Below are 25306 nucleotides of genomic sequence, written 5' to 3'. Positions count from 1 at the left end.
AACAGGAATTCAATATGTTACCAATCGAGAATCTTTCAATAAAGAATTTATCAGTTGGGAAGTGGATTATGCCACGACTCTTATATTGTTTCTTTGTTTTTTGAGATTTTCTAGATCAATTGGGCATTTTGATCAACACAAATAGGTTTTGGAGCGCGAGTATAGGAACGACTTCATAAAGGTTTTGGATTTGCTTTTCTTAACAGTAAAACAATTCTGTTGCCTGAGCCACGAGTGATATTAATCAACACTTGGCATTACCTTGAAAAAATCTAAAAAATTACTAGTGATAGTTGAGAATTCTCCCATTAATTCCCCCCCCCCACCACTTCATCCCAAAATAATTTTTGGTCCAGTCTAACCTATGGTCCAGTCTAACCTATTCGTAATATACTTCATTCTTGTGTCGATAAACACACGGCGCTCCTTTCCCTTTTAGGGAAAAAACCCCAAAAGTGGACTTAGCAGATGAAACAAGAAATACTAGTAAATCGAGTCATTGCAGGTGGTACCAGTGACCGACAAGAATTGTTATTGAAAACAGAGATTTAGAAGAAAGCTTCCTGTTGACAAATAAACAGTGCAGATGGGATTACAAACCAGTTTATATTTGCGCAAAACCCGAGTTGATTGAATTCAAAACCCTTGAATTACAGCACAAATTCCAAAATAAAATTTCGTGAATATATTCTAACCCTTGATTGAGATTAAAGGGTTCCACACAGCGTACCAATGGTGTACATAGTGTTGTGCCTCTGAGCCTTCTTCCATATTAATATCATGCATGCCATTCTTACCTCCAGCATACCCCCCCCCCAAAAAAAAAAAAAAAACACAAACGACCATTGCATAACCTCCAGTTGAATCTACCAGATGTCTATCTGACTAAGTCCTCTTTTAACATTGTTGTCAAGGTTTTAACTTTAAAGTACTTAATTGATAATTGACTCATCCAGGGCCGGATTTAAGCCTTTGACGCTCCTAGGCCCAAGCGTTTTTGCCACTCCATTTTTGCGAGATTTTCGGGTAAATACTCAAAAATTCGAGAATAGTGGAAGCACTGAACAGATCACAATTGATGAGCCAAAAGTAATGAGAGAGAGGTGATACCGAACTCCCAGCTGCAATTCTTGGGAGACATCTAACAGTTCATAAATGGCCACGGACATAGGCGTACGGAGAGGGGCAGCCCCCCCCCCTAGAACTTCAAATTTACACTAGATATGGCTGAAAAAGCAGATGGTTGAAAAAGCAGTCGAAAAAAGGTGGATGGCTAAAAAAGCAGTCACTAAAAGGTAGATGGTTGAAAAAGCTGGAAATAAACAGAAACGTCCAAATATCGGTTCCGATATAGATATCGTTCGTACCACGACACGGCCAAAATTTGTTTTTACTGTGACACCAAAAATTGCTGCTTAGCACGCAAAATTGGGCAATTTAAACACTTTAAGATTACTCTGTACATATTACTACTTCGTATTATATCAAATAAATTTGATGAAAACAAGCAGCCTAAGTGTTTAACAAGTTTGAGAGTGTTGTCTAATCAATGGATATCTGGAAATTTTTCAGAAGGGTAAGTACGGCTGCCCCCCCCCCCTAGACAAGAAGCTACGTACACCCATGGCCACAGAATTCCTGTACTTTTTTAAAATCACTTTTCTGTGAATAGGCAGTGCGGCAGCGGAGTGAACCTGGCACTCAATGATAATTTATTACACCCCCTGGCATTGTGCGCCGCTAGGCCCAGGCCTATTGGTAAATCCAGGCCTGGACTCATCAATTTATGCAGTCACAAGGATATTTCCTAAAACAATCCTCATGCATAGCTGTGAGAACTTATTTGAATATCTTTTTTACCCATATATTCAGTTGTGTATCCAGCAATACAGGAGTAAAATTTTTCTATCTCATGCACTTATTGCACAGCATACATAAAGGTATAATAGCGGGAGCAATCAATTCAATAATCAAATATCTTTGAAAATACCTCAGTATGAAAAGAAATTAAATTGCTTAAAGAGCAAAAACTGGTAATTGCGAAAATATTTGTATATATTTTGACAAGGGATTAAAACAATTCAAAAACCTTAAAAAATAAAACCAAAAGTTTGAAGCTTGGTAGAAATCGCATTGATTCATTAATCAAATATATTTGAAAAGATACAGTATGAAAAGACATCAAATTGCTTATAGAGAAAAAACTTGTAATTGCAAAAATATTTGTATATATTTTAACAAGGGATTACAGCAATTCAAAAACCTTAAGAAAGAAAACCATAAGTTTGAACCTTAGTAGAAATCGTTGTTAGAAATCGGACTTGCTTCAATAATCAAATATCTTTGAAAAGGCGTAGTATGAAAAGACGTATCAGTATGTAAAACATGAGGTAGACCCAAAAACAAAATTTACAAGTGTTATAAATGATAATTCGTTGGAAGAAAAAGAAGTTTTCGTCCCAACACCTGTACAATTAACAAAACTACAATCTGGACCGTCATGTAAGACTAGACCAATAAGGGTAGCGAAAGCAAAGGGCATTGGCAAATTTTCTTAATTGATGAAAATCAAAAATGAAGAAGAAAGAAAAATGGGGTTAGCAGATAATAGACAGAGATAATCAAAACATGTCAAAATTGAAAATGAAACGATGAGAATTAAAAGGATTATTCTTTGGAACCACCTAAACTATCAAACGTGATACGAAAAAGAGAACAACCCGAACAAATTAAATTCACAACGGGTGAAAATCAACAACCTGGACTATCAAATGAGACAAAACCCAAAACACGTAAATTTACAAGTGTTATAAATGATGATTTGTTGGAAGAAGTTTATACCCCACCCCCTGAACCATTAACAAATCGACAACCTGGACCCTCATGTGAGACTACAGTAATTAGCGCAGGTAAAGCAAAGAGTATTTGCAAATTGTCTGAAGTAACGAAAATCCAAAATGAAGAAGAGAAAAAATGGTGTTAGAAGATAAGCGACAGCGGAGTCAAAACGTGCCAAAATTGAAAACGATAGTTATTACAATTGGGCTTGGGATTTTGACATGGATAAGGTCATCAATGCTTGCCATGCCTTTGTAAAAAAAAAAAAAAAAAAAAAAAAAAAAAAAAAAAAAAGGTTTCGGCGATAGGTATTTCATAATACCTATAGCCCCGGCCCATAGCCGGGGCAAAAGTCGACGTTCAACATTATAAAAGCTCCAAGCAATGAAATAGCTATAAATAAAAACATTAGAGTTTATAAGGACGTTAGTCAACAACCTGATACTGCATCAGCCTCTGTTAGAAAAACAATGGTTCGGAGTTATGTTTTTCATAATGACAAAAGAATGTTTTTCATAATAACATTTTTGTGTAATCACAAAAGCCAAGGCGAAAGTTAAAGTCCAATAACAAAAAAAAAAGAAATAATTCTACAAAAACACTAATTCTAATTTAAGGTCATTTAAATTGATGAAAATGAAGCAGAGATGAATGGGATTAGAAAACTAGTGAAAGTGAGAATCGCAACAACTAAAGAAAAAGGCATGGCACAAACGACAGTGAGAATCACATTGAATTTTAGACGAAATTTTGAACAGTGATCTGTGGTTGGAAATTGGAAAAGACGTATTTGTTATCTGTAACGCATTAAGAAATTAAATGACATGATGTATGAATCTAAACTGCTAAAGCAAAAGGCGGTAAAAAACTTTCTAAGTCAAAAATGAACAAAAATGGACAATGAAGTCTATGGTTGGAAAACAAGGAACAGCGATGACTGGCCACAAAAACGAACTAAATAGGTCAGGACTTTAACAAAGAATGAGTATTTTTCACAGAATGGCTGTATCGAACCTGTGGTGACGTCATGTCATCAAGAAAAGGCTCAAATTGTCTGCGGTTAGAAGACAAGCTATATTGAAAACTCATATATAGAAGCTTGCCGCGTGCCAAATGCCAGGGCCCGGCGGCGAAGCCGCAAGGCTCTCAGTACTTGTGTATATACTGAAAGGGTAACTCTTTGAACTTATCGCAGTTTTTCAATGTGTAGTTAACAGATACCTTGAATTATTCAGACGCAACTCTTAAAGCACCAATGACAGTGAAGATGAAACCTGACTTGTGTGTGAATTGGTTAAGTGGAAACTTACACAACATGTCTTTAAAAAGCTCAGAGTTCAAGAAAGTTTAGCTTCCCTTTGAAGGTTCACTTGTCTTTGGGAATCAACCGATTATTAACGTTTGAGTTTTAACGGATGAAAGGCATCGTCAAATTTCACTAGTTTTGCTTATTTGTTTTCACGGTTCAAAGTGGCAACACTGACGAAAATGTCAAACCGGCCTAAAAGCTTCATAATTTTTCAGCAAACAAATCTTAAAAAATGCCATACTCAGATATGAATAGACCTAACATGGACTCAAAGGGGGGATTATTTTGATGTTCTGGTACTTTTAGGGGTCCGGGAGACCGTAGGGCAAAGTTCAAATGCTAATCAAACTGCATAATGCTGTACCGTTCGGTCAATGGCTGCACGGCTACGAGACACCAGGAGACACCAATGAGACCCCTTTGAACACCAGGAGAATTTCAGAGCATTTTTAAGAGCAATTCTTGGTTCAAATACCTAAGCCATTATTGTCCCTCAGTCTCATTGATTTCTAAAAATGCAAACAATTTGACAATAATTCTAACTCTTCCATTATTAGCTTTATTTAAATCTCGAGGGGACGTACACTTTTTAAAACGCACGTTAAACTAACCTTTTTAAAACTAAAACTAACGTTAATAACGTAGTAGCGCGTAAAACACTTACGTTATTCTTATGCGCATTTTATTCCTGGGTGGGTTCTCTCCACTTTCTCGAAAATTGCTGCACGAGTCTTCACATTATGACATTCGGTGTACAGATGATTTTGGCTTTCGGCTACTTGTAGACATAAATTTACTATTTCTTTTTTTATTCTTTTTTTTCTCCCTCTTTTCAGCCATGGAGCGCACTTGGGGGATGTCAATTTTCGTGTTCTTTGATGTGGTACATATGTTATTAATAAAAGAAATTGGATTAGAGCTTGGCAATACCGAGGGTAAGTTCGGATTATCAATTAGTTTTTGTAGCAATCAAAATGCTATTGCTGCTTCCAGTAGGTAAAACGGTTTTTTTTTATGGCACACGAAAATACTACTCACAATTTTCACAATTTACACAATTTTCTTTCTTAAGGGTTATATTCCCTGCAATTTTTTCTTAGGATGTTTTTCTGCAGTCCTACAATTGCAATTTCAAAACGAAGATTGAAAAATTCGATAATTTTCGATAACTGATATCGAACTTCATACATCTATTGAATTATAATTTTTGAACTTACTCTGAATTTTTCTTCAGATTGAAAATCGATTGGAAGCAAGGGTGTATCCAAGGGGGGGGGGAGGTGAACCAACTTCCTGAAATTTTTCTGCGACTCGTAAAAAAGTAACGTAAATACATGTAAACAAATTTTGGTACATTTTTTTTAATTTTAGATCCCCCCTCCCCGAACAAAAATCCTGGATACGGCCTTGATGGGAAGGATTCCTTTTTTAAGTAAAAATGAAATTGTTCTCATTTTTTAGGAAAGTTTAGGTCATTCTCTAAGAAAAAGTAAGTGAAATCATGATTCGGGCTTAGTGAATAGAAAGACATGAAACTAGTAAACCCAAAAATAAAAGCATCTTCCTGTTGATGCAAGTTACAGCTGTAAGTTTATTGTAAAACAGCATTTTTCCCAGGGACCATACGCCTTATTTAAATTGTTTTAGAGATTTTATTTCCAATTCCTTTAGCGATATAGGCTTTTCGTTCGCTGTATTGTTACTCTCAACTCTCCCTCTTTTTCTTTCACGTTTTAACGTTCTTTTTCTCTTTTTTTGGTTTGAATGTTATTTCTATTAATAAATTCAAGATAAATTTAATTCAAACGAAAATTCTTCATTTAGGAATTCTTACCACGAATGGCAATTCCAATGTCACCCAAATTCTGCAATGTCTTAGCACGAAGCTTGTCGACTTGAATACATATTTCTTTTATAACGGGCTATCAGTGTTAATAATGCAAGAGAAAACACTTCCTAACAAAACTTGTCCCGAACGAGAGTCGAACCCGTGATCTTTCACTAAGTCGTTCAGCGATTTTTCGAGTCGAACACACAGGAAACAAAATAGATTTAATCAATCAACTGAAATTGTCAATATATGTAGTCAAAATATTTGATAGAAATCATATTTCACGTTACGTCATTCAATGCTGACACGCCATTCGTATAGCAAAATAAAAAACAGACTAGAATCCGCCGATTGCAAAAACGTACACAAGGGAGATGGTTCTTCTGGCTCCGCCAACCAAAACTTCCAGGTTATTATGATTCCCCACATTCTCCTTAATTCTGTGCATAGTTTCCCTTGGGGGACGGGGGCTAGAGCTTGTCATCCCCAGAAAGGTGAGCCTCTCTCCCTAAAATGAGTTCCTTCATAGGTTGCTGGGTAATAAAACGATATCACTTGATTGATAGTTATCTAATTGAATGACTTTTAAAAGACAACACTTCTATTTTAAAAAAAAGATTGTATTATGGGGATTATTCTTTATAACAAATTCTCCAAAGGACAAGGGGAAAAAAACCAAATATGTTATTTTGTGGGGCCCTTCGGGGTAATCTCAGGGAAGGGAGATTAGTCCTATACCCACCCTATCTCCAGGTGTTATTAGTTATATTTCCAAGGGGGTGCTGATTTCCAGAAATCACTTACACCAGGTGGCAAATGGCAAGCGTGGTGAAAGTGTGCCATGATTGCCACGTGTTGCAGGGACCATACCGTACGTAGTGGAACTGTACGGCACACATGGTGCTCCAAGATGTACACAGGGAGGGTGGGGTGGAAAATGGGCAAATCCCTCGGATATTTCGACAAAAAAGGCAAAATTTCGTGCCATGGCAGACACCTCGATTTTTTCATTAAGTTGATGCGAAGCGGCATCCATGATTTCAAGCAATGATCCTGAGACGGTAAAAAAAGAAAAAAAAAGATAGTACTTATAAAGATAACCTACTTAAGATTAATTTACGAAAGAATACTATGTATTCAAGATAACAAACTTTTAACAAAATAGCTTGTTTGATTGCGATAAGCCACGATTTATTTAAGTGCGATAATCCACAGATAAAATCAAAACAATAGAACATAGGAAAAAGTTCCATTCAAAAAAATGTCAATTTGATTAAATCCACCTATTATTCAGAATGGTAAAGAAGCTCAAGAAATCCTCAGCCCTAAGAGATACTGAAGGGGCCAGAAATCATGTTTTGTAACAAGACCAAGTTTGCACTAATTTGAAATTGACGGTTAGAATTTTTTTTTCCATTGCATTATAAGTCCCTTAAGGGCGTAAATACGCAAACGGCACTACACAATAAGCGAAAGCGGATACACGAAAAAAGTCTTGTTTTGCCGTTCTCTTTTGTTTGATTTGTAATCGTCTGTTAGTTTTTTTTTCTTTAATGTTGTTTTTTTTTTTTTTTCTTCTACTGTTATTATTATCATTTCTTTTTTAAATTTAGAAGTGCTTATTAACTCAGAGTTCTTAATCAAATATTTTCTGGGGGGGGGGGGGGGGTGAGGAGGAATACAATCTGAACCAGAATGAATAGCGCTGCAAAGTCTCTTGCACCACTCAAGCAATGGAAACTTCGTATGGATAGTGGGATAGAGGGTGCCGAAACATCCATATAATTTTTTAAGGACGCTTCCGGGTCCGCAGTTTTCTACTGACCGTCGAAAAAGGTAAGGGAGCCCATACCCTACACAGGATTCTAAAATTTATACAACACGTCTTAAACCGAGAACTGTTTCTGAGACTGGAGTAAACTGTTATTGTTTCTTCCCCCTTGTGCCCCTTCCTGCAAAACCACCTGGCTTTCAGCCCTATGTAGAGAAAATCTAAGGTGGTATTTATACCTTCCCTCCAATTTTTTTTTTTTTTTTTTGCTATAAACTTGTAAAATCGACATATTCGGGCATAAACAGTGTCCACTGTTTATTCAGCAACCTTATGAAATATTTTCACACTTATTTGAAATTTTGTTATTTTGTTTAATAGGCCCCATACCACCCCCCCCCCCTCACATCAAGCATTCGAACAAATTATCTGTGTCTGCTCCCCAGGGTTCTAGTTGCATGCTTCACTGTTTATTCAGCAACCTTATGAAATATTTTCACACTTATTTGAAATTATGTTATTTTGTTGAATAGGCCCCATACCACCCCCCCCCCCTCGCATCAAGCATTCGAGCAAATTATCTGCGTCTGCTCCCCAGGGTTCTAGTTGCATGCTTCACTGTTTATTCAGCAACCTTATGAAATATTTTCACACTTATTTGAAATTATGTTATTTTGTTGAATAGGCCCCATACCAACCCCCCCCCGCGCATCAAGCATTCGAACAAATTATTTGCGTCTGCTCCCCAGGGTTCTAGTTGCATGCTTCAATATATTATCACACTATTTAAATATTTAAATTTCCAGTATAAATTCTTCTAGTAGTTGACTCAAGGGGGGAACGCACACTATAAGTAATCGATGTACGCAACGTTGCACCTTGGATCCTACTTCATGTGGCGTTAAGCCCGTATCTGGTTCGATCTCCGTGTCTCCTGTCCTGCCTCTGCACATTTGTCGCAAAGGAGGCAAACAAATACATAGCCCCTTGAGCAGAGATAGCTAGCTTAGCCCTTAAAATTTTTCGCTCATGATTACAGGGAATTATATCAAACATGTTAAACAAGCAAATTTACACATGAAAGATACAAATATGCACAAAAGAGTGGCGAAGCAATGAGGCGTCAGATGGTGTGATATGCTTGGTCTACCACTAAACAATAGCTTAGTTAAACTAACCAAGGACAATTAGCTTGGGCCAATGAACTTTTTTTCCGTTTAATATTTTTGCAATTACTTGAAATTATGTTATTTTGTTCATAAGTATACTCCCCATACCAATCCCCCCCTCCCCAAGAGACTCCGATCTCTTCAGCGTAACTCTAGTCGTATACTTCAAGGAAATACTTATATATAAAAATGTGCATTAAACCCGACAAATCTTCATTCCAATTTACTAAACAATGCTTGCGTTTCAACTAGCCAAGGGTAGCTTAGTCCAATAGACTTTTTTCCTCCCTACGACTGCCCTTTAGAACTGAACTTCGTCCTTTTTGTCGATCACCGAAATCCTTTGAAGTCAGAAAAGACAAAAGTGACTTAAAGAAATCCTCGCTTATTAGTTGGTATTAATCCCACTATTTGTATCATATAGATGAGATAACGGGGTTGGTGGAGAATCACCTACAAGACTGATCCTAAAGACTTCCTAAGAAAATGTCGACCCAAAAATATAATTGTCGAAGTCTAAACCCCCCACTAACAGAAAAATGTTCAGCTCCGCCTCGAAAGGACACTGACATAGCTAGGTATCTTTCAGTGGGAAGGGGATACTTCATCCAGCTAAGGAGTGGGGAGGAGGGGGGGTACCTAATTTTTCTTGTGGGAGGAAGCAATAAACTTTCAAAGAGGACATTAAAAAGGTTTGATTATCCCGGGTGAGTATTTTTTAACACAGAAAAAGTCGGTCTATTGGAAGAAAAACTGAAACAAAAAGCATTAACAGATTAAACCTTGCAATTACAATAAAAGAAAAGTATTGTTGGTGGACGGATATCAAGGCAATAGGTTGAACACAACCGTCCAGAAAACCGCAAAGTCAAGAAAGAGAAGATATATGTATGGTGTTGATGTACCAGTCATTTGGTAGCAAAAACGTTAACAATTTGTAGTTGTTCGAGCTCGGACAAATATGGAAATACTCGTACATTTTATCAGGGACTGAATCAAACTACCTTTAGAAAATATTATATATTTTAACAGATTTGAATAAGGCAGGATATAATGTGCACTTTTCGAGGGTGGCCGACATTGTTTCCAACTTCCATTCTCAAGTTTTTTTTTGCTTCATTGCAGTTTCGTATTGTTTTATTTGGCTACACAAAAGGAATACAATAGTGCCATCTCTGTTTTTACTGAAAACTAGGGAGCGCTAATGTATAAAAAAGATGTGTACTTATACAAATTGTTTTTAAATACATAAAAAAACACTAATTAATCCTCCTGATTTCGTTATACATTTTTACAAAACTAGATATAAAACTTTTCGCTAACCGCTGATGGGCACAGCGTACGGGCTGAAGCTCTCAACAGGCACTGCAACCCTGCGCGGAAGTAGTTTTGTTGTGGATTGAGGGGGAAAAGGGTACTCCTTTACTTACTCTGCGATAGGGAAGTTTAAAAGGTAAAATAATTATATTAGTCTCTATGAATGTGAGCTGAATGATCAAGTCTATACTAAGATGTAATTTAAACGCATTTATTCTCCATACCCACGCACCAAAAAACATGAGCCTTTTCTCCACCAGATTGGTTGGTACGTTAAAATCGAAATCTAAAATATAATCTCAATTAAAATTTCTTATTTGCTCTGCGTAATTAGTTTGTTTGATTAATTATCTGATTGATGATACTTTTCGACTTCAAAGGTCCTTGCGTTGTATGCAGTCAGTTTTTATTTTCATCAGAAACAATTTTGAAAAGGTAGGAACAGATGGCGGTATTGTATTTCTAGTAAAATACTAGAAAATCAGTTTTATTCTTTTATTCTTTCAGAATTTCTGTTCTTCAATTAGAATACTCTTCAAATCGTAGGAGTGGATATAATGCAAAGAGAAATCACATTAGTGGATCAAAACCTCTTACGGTTTTGTGTTATAAGGTGTTGGCCCTCACTTCTCTAAAACCCAGTAAGTTTATCGTATCATGTGCTTAAAGTTTTCTGGGTCCTCAAAATACAAAGGTACTTAAAAGCTTCAGTAGACACAGGAATCAACTTCTTTAAAAGCAAAGCAAAGGCGTTCCACAAATGCTGGCTTGGAAACAGCTTCACAAGAGGTTTCAAGCAAAATTGATGTTGCCAAAAAACTTCAAGACATCAGAAAGCAGTTTCAATCAGTTTTCAATTTTGTTGCAAAGATCTAATATTTGAAAGAGGAGTAACATTCGTGAAGGGAAACCGCATAGTATTTTGTCTAATGAAGTATTTGCGGCGCACTTGGCGGTGCAAGAATGTTTATTGAAATTATCAAGGCGATCTGAGTTCCTCATACATGGTTCCTGAGAAAATAGTTGCTGTCCAAAAAAAGACCTCAAAACATCGAAGAACAGTTGCAAAAAGTTTCCAATCTTGTTGCAAAGATATCATATTTGAAAGAAAAATCACATTCGTGAAGTGAAACCACTTGGGGTTTTGTGTTGTTGGCTAATGGCCTCCACTTCTCCAACACCTCATGAGTTTATCATATCCTATACACTTGGAAGTTTTAATAAACAAAGATATCAACTTTTTCATAAGCAATGCCGAACAATTATATAATCCGGACTTGATGACACAGAAACGTTTGTGAAAACTATCAAGGCTGGTCTGAGAGTCTTATACGAAGTTTCAAGAAAAATAGTATTAATTCTAGACGCTACACAATAATGATCTTTACTTTTAACATCAATAAAAGAACTCCTTCATAACCTAGTATCTCGTATGGATCCTACCAGTCTTCGGTTTAAGACTGATAGAGTGAAGAAAAGAAAGTTTGCTTTTATGTCAAAAGACCTCAAAAGATCAGCCCAGTAAGTTGATCATTTCAAAGGTGCCTCAAAGTTTCACTAACCACAGGCGTCGACTTATCTAAAAGTAAAGACAGATAAATGCACAAATTCAGGTTTGGACACAGGAATGTTTGTGGAAACTATCAAGACAGGTCTGAAAGCCTCGAACGAGGTTCCAAGGAAAATGGTTGTTGCCAAGAACCCTCAAAACATTATCAAAAAAGTTGCAAACAGTTTGTAGTCTCGTTGCAAAGATCGCATTTGAAGGAGGAATCACATTCGTGAAGAGAAATCACTTATGTTTTGTATTGAAGGGTATTGGCCTCCACTTCTCTAAAGCCCAGTAAGTATATCATATCAAGTTTGCTATGACGTTTCAGTAAACGGAGATGCCATCTTCTTTACAAGCAAACCGGAAAATTGCATAAATCCTAGCTTGGACGACACAGGAATATTAGTGGGAAATACCAAGGCTGATCTGACAGTCTCACATGAAGTTTTAAGGTAAAATGCTGTTGTCAAAAGACCTCAAAACATCAGAGAACAGTTTGCAATCTTGTTGCAAAGATATATCAAATATGCGCGGAAGCTTTCAATTCAAAAAACTGAAAGCCTTTGTCCTTGTCATATGATAGTGTTAGGAGGTGAATAGCCAAGATGGCAGATAACATAACATCGAAGACTTGGTTGCCGTCCAAGGGCAAAAATTCCAAGATGATATTGGTTCTCTCTACACTATTTACTGATAAACCATGATGATGAGAACAGTGCCGATGAACTGAACAATGTTCTTCATTGGAGGAATTACTTCATTGATTTAAAAAAACTAAAATCTAATTTATTTTCTGAAATTTGCAAAGAAAGTGATTTCGAACGTAAAAAATAGTCTAACTCCCAAGTTTGTTGACTTTTCAAATGGAAAGTTCTCAAGAGGATTTTCATACTACACGCAGAAACGAAGCAATCTTTTAGAAACAGGTAGCCAGAGATGCACGCAAAATTTACTGATGATCTGCTTTAGAATGATGAATTTCTATTTTTCCCTACATTCATTTATCCATATTTGGATTCATGAAACCCATAGTTTTGACACTGAGAGAAAAAAAGGTCATATGAATATTATTGGATGAAGAAACGGAGCCTTCAAATTGAAGCAAACCATGGAATTCCAGGTTAAAAGGTAAGAAAATTGTCAAAACTGACCACGAATACTAATGAAAATGAGCTTAATCTCCATGATAAATGTCCTTGAGGTAAAAGAAAAACTTTGTTTTAAATCTGTGTTATGAAACTTCTTACTATTTTCTTGACCTAGAAGAATTCGGAAAATCGTTCGACTATCAAATGTGATGTAGCACTTTGGAGGAATTACTTCATTGATTTAAAAAAACTAAAATCTAATTTATTTTCTGAAATTTGCAAAGAAAGTGATTTCGAACGTAAAAAATAGTCTAGCTTCCAAGTTTGTTGACTTTCCAAATGGTTGAGAATTCTTTGCTGGGGCGCTAGTTGGAGAGCTCTCCGTCCCAAGAGACAAGGATTTATTCCACGGCGATACAAGTTATGTGGTTTAGAACGCAAATATGGAAGGTGACTCGATAAATTCATCCAGAGGTAGTGCAGCTCCACCGGGTTATAAAGAAATCCAAGGGGCCGATCTTTTGGCAGTGTGTTTGAGGCGACCGAATGACTGGCCTCCAGCCCCCTATTGCACTTCCTGGCTGAAGGACCACGAAACGGTGATCAGCACCGCCGGTTTGAACCTTGAGGGTCTAGTGCCGTCATACTTACTTACTATCTCAAAGTCGCAAAGATGGCTCTAAAGGTGGTGATTCCACTTGCAACCATCTAAGAGTCATCTATGAGACAACGTGTTCAATATTGACAAAATATCGAAACAATTTCGAAGCAAGCAAGAATTGCACTAGCCAAAACACAATCAAACCTAGAGGAACGGGTTCCGGTAAATCAATGTATGCATCCCATTCAATGTACCGTTGATGGTTAAGGTTGCCAGTTTCTCGAATAAATTATTCATTGCCAGTTAATGTTTTTATTTCAGTAGAAGCTGCAAAGAAGACTGGTTGCGATTCCTTGAATTAATGGTCATTTGCCATTGTCTTCAGTATCCTATATGCTAATTACGATTAATTTAAAAAACTGTAAATTATTTGAAAATTAACAAAAAAAAATTACCAGTTATTTATGCTGTTCTACAGCTACTCTATTTTTTTATTTTTTGTCGTAAGTTAGCATTGGAGACGACGGTCGAAACCAACCAAAAAAAATTATTTCCAGCAGAAAATAAAAAAGAAGGAAGTCAGATAATTTAATTAACACTAAAAAAGGTTAATAATAAAGGGTAAGTATCAAGATATGACAAAAAAGAATGTATACAGAAAAAAATGAAAATAGGAAATAGCATGATAAGAGTCAGACATTTAATAATATAAAAGAATATGAAAAAAAGAAAAAAGGGCTTCTTTAATTAATGGTCCAACAAACGTGCATTTGAATGAAGGCGTACCCATACATGACTGATGAGCATCAAGAAAAACAACAAAAACCTTCAGAGAATCCATATTAAACTTGAGGGCCGGCCAGACAGAGCAAGATAGACTTGATAAAAATATAAACAAACCACAAATTAAAGAATAAAAACAAAATAAAACAAGCTAAGGGCCTTATATCATTAATCAGGTCACAAGAAAGATACCACTAACCCATATAGTTTCTAGCCTATATAGGATTGTAATTCTCCTAGCCAGAGGCGTAGCTCCAGCATTTTCATTAGGGGGTCAAGAGGGGTCTACAGCTGGATAGCCAAAGAGCATGGGCTATATAACAATTTTTTCTCCAAACTATTGGAGGCATTATTGGGGGGCAACTGCCCCCCCCCGAAACGACACAACTGCTCCGAGCACATCTATGTTAAGAAACTCTAGCAAGTGATAAGGGAATACGCTACATTTTACAGCGTTGCTGTGTATTGTGATTTCAAAAGTAATTTTATTTTGCTATTGCTCTAATTCAAATAAGCTTAGTTACCATTCACTGTTATAGCCTTTTTTACAGAAATTAATTTCCATTAATTAGATGGCGTTCTCATCTTCGCTAAAAAATAAAGAATATCTACTTCTTTCCTTTGATTTTGCACTCCTAGCCATGAAAAAGCAGTAAAAGGTAGTTTGATTTTGGACAACTGAACTGATAGCATTTGCTTTATATCTTTAGCTGATGAGTTTTATTTATAATGCAGGTAGCGCTAGAGTAGTTTGCAAAAAAAGATTGTTCAAGTTTCCTTGTCTAGAGTAACTGTAAAAGTTATATGATTATTATATGCTTCAAACTAGGGATGACATAGACGGCCGAAAAGCAAATTACAGGAGGGGACGCATGTTTTTCACGAAACAAACATGACATAAAATGCATCTTCAAACCTTTACCAAACCCACCTGCAAAATTTTTCACAGACTTCCCTCGCCCCACAGAAAAATATACATGTGCCCTTGATTAATTGTCGATCTGTAAAACGCATTCCATTTTCAGAATGATCTCTTGTCTCCGTTAATTGTCTTTGAGATTAAGAAACGTAAATTTAGGTTGAATAATAAAGACGAAAAAAAAATAAGAAGGCAGAAGAGCGATACAATCTATTTGAGACTCATTTAGCATCTTGAAAAATATAGTTGTTAGTCACACTCGTCAAAATCTTGAAACGACCGAACAACAAAACGCCAAGCACAGCAGATTGAATAAGTAAAACGCGGCTATTAATACAATGGCTGTTAACAAAGTAAATTCACAGGCCAACAGCAATTTGGGTACCAAGAATAATGGTACCGATTCCGTATGAATTTTATGCCCTGAACTCAAGTATGTCATTTTTTTTGTCTAGCAGCTCATATTTTTTAAGATAAATTTGAGTGTAATTGCATTATTTTAAATGAGAATCAGATTACACAAGAAAAAATTAAACACGGAATGTTTTTTAACAACATAGCTAGTATTAAATAGAAACGTCCTTAATTAAACCAACTACTCGCTGAGCAATTTGAGAGGTCTTTTTCTTGATATTCTTGAATATATCTTGGAACAATCCCGTTTTAAATTCCAGCAACAATCTGCCATTGTTTTGGTCTTCCTTGGTTGTAGTCCTCCGTAATATTAGTATCCTGTAAAAATCTGCCAGTGGTTCTCCTTGGACAACTACCAAGTTCCATGGTAGCTGTCCTACGTAACTTTAGTAAACCGGAGAAATCTTTCACCCTCTTCCTCACTAGTATCTTCTAAATGATCAAGAAAACGGTCTAAGTGGTTGAATAAGTAGAACAACTTAACGCTCATATTATGCCTAGAATACTTTAAAGAATACTTAATAGTAACAATTAAGCATCTCGTTTGCTAGTTCAGCATAGTTTCCAGCTTTGCGTTTGCCCGAAGAAAATTTAGATATTTGAAATAAACCAGGCCCGGGCTTATCACTATATCTCCTTCATCGAATTTACGCAGTCAGTCTTTAATCAGTTGTCTTATTTGTGAGTCGTCTCTACATTAATACTTTATAAGCAATTAACAAAACACTAATTGGAATTAATTCCAATGCTAGTCTATACCGTATTGCTTCTTTATTTTTTTTTTCTATACTGTGTTTTTTTTTCTATTATGTAGATGACACATTTCAAACTTCACTCTGAGCTATCTATAAATAGACACCAACCATCCGAAAAATATTCAGGAAGACCAATTTCCCCCATGAGTGCTCTAGTACCACGACAGAGTACAAGATTTCTTTCTTTGGAGAAAAGGGGTAGCAGGTATATCTCTCTTGTACTATGAAATGTAATTCTTGTTCCTGGTTCAAGTAAATGTATATCCTTCCAATCTGGGATTCAAGAATTCAGTAGCTACTTTCGACAGGTTGAGAATTATGGTGAGGTCATTTGCAGCATCTTGATTAAAACGTTGGGAATTTGATGCTATTACTGTCACTTACAATAGCATCATAAGGCTGATCAGGACAACATTCGTCCTTACATAGCTCCGGTAGCCAGTAAAACACCAGAACCGGCCCTTCTTCCGAGAGAGGGATCAAGCGTTAGACCAAATGAAGATAAGTTCACTAATCATGGTTCCCCCAACTGATTGCAATAATATTTAATAAGCAGAAATAAAAGTCATTGAGCTGATTTTGGGACTATCTCCAAATCAATGGTGCAACGAATTTCCAGACTTATTCTTTTCCCAGTAGTGTATATCGTAAATGCTCGTTTTACAGACGTAAAACGTAAATCGTTAATGCAAGTTTTACAGAGAATACACGATGCCTAGATAGTATATTTCCATAATAACAGGAATATTCCTTTCCACCATACTTGTTTTCCTTTTTTGATAGCTTATACTTAGATAACTCATTACTACACGAATCATCTAGCAGGATGAGACTAGGAAATCCTGTACGGAAAAAAAACAGAAAAGGATTTCGAGAAAACAGTATGTTAGAGTATGGGCATCTGGAGACAAGATACCCTTTTTTAAAGTCTCGGGTTCCTCCGGGAAAATTTTATGGCTCATCCTCCTTAAAATGCTGCATTTGTGTATTACTCGTAGATTATAGCTAAATTATCTTGGCATAGATAAACCTTAAACATAAGAAATTCAGTTTCCTCTTTTTTTCTTTTTGCTTTGACAAACAGGTAAAACAAAATCATTAGAATAAAAGCAAAAATAATTGATACTTGGGGTCTCAAAATAATACTGAATAATGGCCCGGTGTAGTGACGGTTCTAGGCCTGGGGAGTGGAGGCAGATACCCCTCCTAGTTTTTCTGACATCTGACATTAATGTCTTTTTATTTTATATTTTTACACTCCTGTGATATATCTTGCCTCCCCCCTCAGGTTATGAAGCCTAAAACTGCTACTAGCCCGGTCCAAATGTAAACATTTTTATCCGGTTTTTAGATGGAAAATCACGGCTTTACGCAAAATATAGACAAATATTAACAGTGGCAATGCCAAGGGAAAGTTCTACTTTGTTGGTTCTTTATCCAGGCAAAATGCAAGGATATGTCAAAACTCACTTAGCTTGAGCTGAGGCAGAAATTCTCTGGCACACGCCTTTTCCAGCCTGCTTTATGAGCAACAAGCTTTTGTTACTTTCTATAATGCATATGTACATGCATAGGGGTGTTCCCAAGCTCCAACAGAGAAATAGAGAGGGTTGTCGTCAGGTCGGGCACGCTCACAGGGGTCTTCTCCTTCAAGGATCTGAATTGTTATCAATTTACCAAGGGGCTTAAATACTCGATTTGCATGGGGCTCTCTTAATCTTTGAAAACTACTGCATAAATATACAGAGCATTTACGTATATGAAGGTGGATTTAAAGTACACACTCCCTCCCCCTCCACCCTGAAGTTCGGCCGGAGGATCCCCATCCTGGAGAAATTGAAAAATGGTGTCCTAAAAGTATACTTTTTATGTTTTGACCCCCAGAGAAAGCACATCATTCCACTTCCCCATGAAGTGTTGCATTTGGATTATATACAAAATACTAAATATTCGTTGCAGTTTGAAATGAACAAATACAATGTTTCATTCATAAAAACACAAATTTTTAGACGAAAGAAATACTTGATCCCAGTCTACTTAATGTAATTACGACGAAAGTCAAGTCAAGTCAATTACGACGTGTTTGATGATCAATATTAAATCTCAGTCTAATTAACGTGTTAAGCAGAGACTGTTAAAAGTATTGACAGATTCTACATCTTTTATAACGATCCTCGTATTGCAAACTTGGCAGTAGAGAAATTCTATGAATATTCTCAGGGGAATTGGCAATAAACAACATGATTCGTTTCTAAGAGCATTCATAGTTGAGTTGATCCAAAATAGAATCTTAAATTTCCACTCCAGTCAAAAATAAAACCTGCAAAACAATTGAACAATTGTAATGTATGCCACATTACAGGAAATATAATTAGGATCTTTATAATTCAGGGAAATAGAATGGTGCCCTCCTCCCTCTCAGAACGTGCTTGCGTACAAATTAAAGTTGCGTTCGATATTCTAGGGTTAGTCACTTTGAGTGGGTAGCTCTCAACTGTTCCAGAACCCCAAACATAACTCAGAAATCACGTTTGAAAACCCTCGCAATAATCAAAATTCCAAAATCGAATTAGCTTCGGCAAAAACTTCTATTTAGGAATGGGGATAATAAAACTCGACAGAATTTAAAAGACCCCCCCCCCCCTGTACTTTAAAAGAAGCACTTATTAATGTAAATAATTTTTTCAAAGATGATCGTCGTGATCCAAAACAAAGTAGAAAATGAAAAAGGAAAATAAGATACTGGGAGAATCTCAAAAAGAAAAGAACTACTTCCTCACTGATGCCTCAACAAACACAAAAAGGGAGTACCCTTACACAATTAAGTATAAATTTCAATTCAAAACAAGACATTTAAAGGACAATTTCAAGACAAAAACAATTTCAAAAACTAAAACATCTAAACAAATAGAATTAATCTGAAGCACCACTTGTACAACCCTCCTAGCTCTGAAAGGCATTAGTCAAAGAAATTCTAACTTTTACCAAGGAATAGGCCTATTTCAGTAATACTTTCTAGCACATTCAGGGAAGACATTTCTTTTTTTGAATTTTGGAATGGCTTTTCTATAAAGCAAGAAGACTATACAGGCACTAAAAATAGACCGCGGGATTGAGACGCCTAAGGCCAACAGAGCAGTGGATGCCTCTACCCCACTCTATTCCCAGCTTTACTTTTACACCCTCCCATAGAGTTAGCACTTCTTTTCAATCTTTTCTTGTGACCGTGATACCCTATTCGACGACGTCATATTCGTTGTTAGGCCCCAGCTGCATTGACAAAATGCACCATTTTTGGTACCCTATTGTCCTTCATCTAAAAACTTGACCCCATTTTTTGCACAGGAATCTCTTTATTTAGAATATTAGGGGAGTATCATAGTCATTATGATCGTAAACACCTTGTAAAGAGCTTTCAATATTGATATTCGACCATTATATCAGGGTATACGGATACATATCCAGATATATTCGATAGCACTAAATATAGTGAATATATGAATAACGTCTTTTCGGTGATTTAATTCTAACAATGAAGGACGTACTTGATTTGCGATCAATGTGGCCACGTAGTCACCTGTAGCCACGAAATTATTGCTTACGAAGTCAAGTCCTTCCCTCTCCCAACTCAAATTGCATTAAAAGAAAAAACTTCTTGAAAAACGGATATGCGATAAGTTATGATTCTCTCTAAAAAAAGTATCTTTTCTCAGTGGCAATTTCATATTCAAGTCTGTTATTCCCCGTACTTTAAAGTTATTCCCCCTACTTCTGGTATATGATGAATGAATTAAAAAAGAATAGGAGTTGGACTTACCATTTTGGTTTCCAGGACTGTAAGTCTCGTAGCTCCCAGCCGGACTGCATGCCCCATTTGATGACGATAAATTTGTTGTACTGGGTGGGTAATTACTTGGCGGGGGTGAGTCCATGGAGATAGGAGCGGGAGAGGGGAGCCAATCATCCAGAGATTTAGGTTTCAGCGGGGAAGGAGTAGAACTGCTTAGCACAGAACCTCTACCTGCAGTGCCTGTAAACACTGGTGAAGCAATATTTTGGTTGAGACCTAGTGAAGAAAGCTGAGATCCAGATATTGTCTGTGTTATACCGTAAGAGTAACCTGAGCTGAAAAAAAGAAAAGGGATAAACCATGGAATTGAATGGTTAGAACGGCAGAAAGAGAGAACAGGAAATCGAAAGGTATGGGTAAAAAACAGGGAGAGAAAGAGAGAGAACTGAAATTAGAAAGAGAAAGATAATATTATTCCAAAATTTGCTTTGGAATGGGGGATGAGGGCAGGATCAGAAACGTTACTTCAAAACGTAAAGCCACAAAAACGTCACAATAAAATGAAATTTCGAAGTTGAATTTAGTGCCCAAAAATCTTGGTTGATTAATTGCTGGGTATTATCTCTTCTTAGCGATTCTGTAGAGGCTTATTGTATTGGTCTGTAATTATATCAAACTATCGACATCTACAACAGAAGGCTAAAATAACAGATACAACGGAACAGGTCTGTAAAGTAACATAAAAATAATAACACAATAACAACAACAATAATATGTAAAATAAGAAAATGCCCTGTAAAATAAGACTTAAAAAATTTGGCTAAACACTATTTTCGGCAGAGAAAAACCAATTAGAAATGCTTTTCAGTAAGCAAAATTTGTCAAAAATAGATAATAAGTAATTAGTTGAACCCAACTAAACAGTAAAAAACTGCTACTAAAACTAACAGCATCATAACGCCAAGGAGCTTGAGGCTAACACAGCTACGCAATATCCTCCCCCGTCTCCTTCTTTTCAGAGCTTCACTCTTTGAGCCCTCTCATGAAGTTCTTACATGCTTAAAATCTATTTGGCGTTCCCACTTCCCATCCCACTCGAAGACGTTTTGGTTTTCCTTTGGCCCTTACGGCATTGCCAAAAGCACATTTTAGGCTGCCTATTATCTTTCATCAGAAAAGACCGAATGTAATTATCTTCTTTTATTATAGAATTAGACAGAAGTTTCGAACCATAAACTGGAAATTCAAAGGAATTTTTCTAGTGGTGACAAAATCCCTAAATATACATTTGATGAAAAATGTCGAAATTTTTGTCACGTTATAACATGGTTTCTCCAAGTTTCATGAAATGGAGTCAATTCCACCAGCAACATATCAGCCGTTAGCTATTTACTAAGAAAAAGGGCTATACAATAAAACCTCCCGGTCAAAATAAATCGACTACAACGTTTTTTCTTTCGGAAAAGATTGATGGAGAGCCCACTAAAACCATAGGTCCGATTGCCTTTTTTGGAAATTTCTAATTTAATGCTACCAAAAAAAAATCGGAGCAGAAAAACTTCTATGCTCGCAGACAAGACGCAAAAGAAAAGACAGACATTTGCAAGAAACAGAAGGCTAATGGACTCGAAATAGAATGTGAACATTAGCCTTTTATAGGGCTCTTTAATTATAATTATTATTAGCAGTATACCTGTATGCCAGGAAACATACCCCCCCCCCCTCTCCAAAGATCAGCCCTTTAAGGTCAGTAATCAAGGATAAAGTACCCTAATTCCCCTTCCCCTCCACCCACAAATGGGCCATATACAGTAGCACAGTTCATAAGTAGTTCGTATACTAGCAATTTTTTTATCATTAATTTATTACAAATAATATTGGCTAACATTTGTGTTTTAAAGTGGAAAATTCCAATTCCAAATGAATCAAATTTCTAGTTTGAACTAGAGTTTTATACCCCAGTCAGAAGGAGGGGGGGAATTTGTAGGCCCAAACGAAGCTCTAGCCTTATTTCTGAATGAGTGTACCAGATTTGAGACCCTAGGGGGGTTCATGACTGCTAAGATCACTACTAATGGAGGAAAAAAAAATTGGAAGAGAGAAGTAGATTACTCAAATATTAGGATGTGAAAATACTAACTTAATAATATCAAATTTTTAAATATCAAAAAGTTGGTTCGTAATATTAAATTCATTAATATTATAGGCAAGGTTAGTTTTAGGTGGCAAGAGTTTAGTGGCTTTATTTGGGCTTTTTGGATTTCTTTATAACACGACACAAAATTACTTGCCCATATAGAGCAGCCATAGTAAATTTATTGATAAAAAATAGGAAAATAAAGCAATCGGGGATTTTTCTGTGACACTAGTTTTTTTCACTCGGCAAAGCACTCCCAGAGATCTTGACAATTTTGAAGTCGTAATATTTTAATTTGCTTTCCATGGTAGATTTTAATCAAATTTAAAACCCAAATGCTCTGTTACCTTTACTTTTTGTATTAGATTTATGTTTACCACTAATTACAAATTAGTTTCAATACTAAAATGCAAATATTTTGAAGTCTTTAAAAATGTAAATATATTTGAAATATGAAAACATTTTTAATTTTAATATTATTTAATGTCAAAAGATTGAAATCTACCCCCCCCCCAACAAAATAGATCATTGCCTTTTTTATTCTTACTCGGTCACCAGTATCAGACGAACAATACTTAATCCAATCAATAAAAATTAAAGCTGACCTATTACAGACCCCTGTGGTACTCCACAGGTTACCTCCGTAGCTACAGATGCCAAAGGCTCAATCACCAGAATTTGCTTTCGGTATTTAAAGTAAGATCCAAACCTTGTAAAAGTGTTTCCAATCACCTCTGTAGACAACCTTCAATTTGCAAAATTAAAAGTGGATACTGTTAAAAACAGGACATTTAACGTATTTGTTATAACAGGCGCGTATTTTTACAACGTGTTTTTATAAAGTATTTTTTATAAGGTAACGATATTTAATGGAGATTCAAGCCTGTTTTCTTTTTTGTACTGGAAATCAGACCACGTGTTTTTTTGCAACATATGTATTTGGACTATGATCTAATTTATAACCAACAGCCAAACCCATGAAATTTTCAATCTAAAGTATCAAAGAATACTGCAGTTATTCGTATTATTGATGGCTTAATTATTTTGAAACAAAACGCAACAGTTGCATTACAATAGCCATCAAGACGCTTGTAATTTTGCTGCAACACGCAAATAAACTTGTTCAGTTAGCTTTCAAATGATGTACATTATTTGATGATGAGACAAGAATTGTTAATCCAACAAAAAACATCCCTCCCGCAAGGCTCTATGGCCGGGATGCATACAGAAATATGACAGAATAAAATAATTAAGTTCAAACTTTGGCCGTTTAATTTATACTATAATTTTCAGATAATTATAAAGCGAAGGTCGGAGTTCGCACAAGAGTTGAAGTATTTAGCCCTTTTAAGAGTCGAAGCTCCTAAAAGTTCGGTTCGAACTTGTTCCTTCGAAAGACAAAAGGGGCTTGATGTATTGAATCTACAAACTCCAGGAACCTACAGTCAACCTATTATAAAATTTGATATTAATTAGCAATTATGGAAGTATTAATAATAATAAAAAAAAACTTTAAACTGAATTTACCAGCAATAAAATACACGTCAACTATCCCAATTCAAGATTTAGGGAGGGGGGAGGTGGGTGAAAAGAGAACAAGAAAAAGAGAGGAAGAGAGAGATGGAAATAGAGAGGAGGAGGAAATAGAAAAAATTCTTCAAATAAAGAAAGGCTTTGAAAAGATCATGGCCTAAGATGAATTGTTTTAAATATAGTTTGTAAACTAGAGTAAATTTTTGTTTAAAACGCTTCCAGCAAAAGAAAGATCAGTAAAAATAAGACGCGGCGAAAGAGAAAGCTGATAGTCGACGAAAGTCGACTCTCAAATGTCAATTTAATTACAAAAATATAAAGCGTATATTGAATTACTATTGATTTCAAAACCAGATGACTGAATATGTTTTCTGTTTTTCATCAACTAATTTCCATTAAAAACTTTTTTCAATATATTTTCGCAGAACAAGTTTTTCAAGATTTTCTAGCTTAGAATCCTTTCTGTAGTGCAGATTATTAATCATTCATATGAGAAACTGGTCTAAAAAAACAAGATTATATCCTTATTCTTATTCGTTTTTTTTGTTTTTATTTTTAAAACCCAGATTCGTTTGAGTTTAAACTAAAACTCCAAAATGTCTCGATTAATTAGCTAAAACAGCTAAAGGACAGTCAGAGACTGAGATTCAAATTTCAGCCCAAAATGTATTTTCTTATACAATTTGTCTATGTGCTTTTAGTTAATTTCAAAGTATCGCCAGGGGGGGGGGCTAACATAAATTTGTATTGAAGATACAAAGCCCCAGTTTAAAATTGAATTTTTTATGCGTTTCATATAGAAATTTTCACAGCGCTACTACTTATTTAAAACGGTAAACATTTTCTGAAAAAAAGCTAAAACAGTGATTTCTTAAATCTGAGGTTCTATTTTTCTGTTTTTTTTATTTTTCTTTTTAAATGTAAGTAATGAATCTTAGGAAAAAAGCGAGCTTACTTGTCAACAGGAGTAAGGTATTGAAGATTACTGTGGGTATTCATCTGTGAGGAAAGGGGACTCAGATCATTTCTTCGTTCAGATTTTATTACAGTTGAAACAACTACTGAGGTTGGCGAGGATGAGTGTTGCTGGGGTAGAGCCCTCGTCAGCGCTAAAAAGAAACAGCGGATAAAATTTTGAACTATGTGAACCTGAAGTAATATTCCCCGATCTGAGCTATTGAGGTCGCCTCTCAAGTTGCTAAGATACAAACGGTTACAAAATTAAAGATTATATAACGGTTAAAACAACTGCTGCAGTTGGCGAAGATGAGTGTTTTTGGGGAACAACCCTCGTCAGATCTATAAAGAAACTGCGGATTAAAGTATGAACTACGTGAACCTGAACCAATGTACCATGATCTGAGCTATTACGATCGTTGCGCAAGTTACTACGAAAACAACGGTTGCAAAGTTTAAGATTGTATAACAGTTAAGACAACTGCTTAAGTTGGCGAAGATCATGCGGATAAACCGTTGTTAGACTTTAAAAAAAAAATAGT

At 35.9% G+C, this 25306-nt stretch overlaps 1 protein-coding gene across 8 annotated transcripts in view; it reads right to left on the bottom strand.

Moving 5' to 3' along the window:
• Positions 1-25306, bottom strand: part of EcR (Ecdysone receptor) — a 257170-nt gene that overhangs the window by 47441 nt on the left and 184423 nt on the right. For all 8 annotated transcript variants that reach the window (XM_089090631.1, XM_089090630.1, XM_089090636.1 and 5 more), the window contains 2 exons: positions 24763-24916; positions 20165-20472 (listed from right to left, as the gene is read on the bottom strand). In XM_089090631.1, the coding sequence (XP_088946757.1) occupies positions 20165-20472; positions 24763-24916 (462 nt within the window). The remainder of the gene's footprint in view (positions 1-20164; positions 20473-24762; positions 24917-25306) is intronic.

The sequence above is a fragment of the Artemia sp. Qi Xiang Cuo genome, chromosome 6 (genome assembly GCF_049724085.1).
Source record: "Artemia sp. Qi Xiang Cuo chromosome 6, ASM4972408v1, whole genome shotgun sequence".
NCBI lineage: Eukaryota > Metazoa > Arthropoda > Branchiopoda > Anostraca > Artemiidae > Artemia > Artemia sp. Qi Xiang Cuo.
The sequence above is the reverse complement of the archived record's forward strand: the minus strand, read 5'-3'. Positions and strand labels throughout refer to the sequence as shown.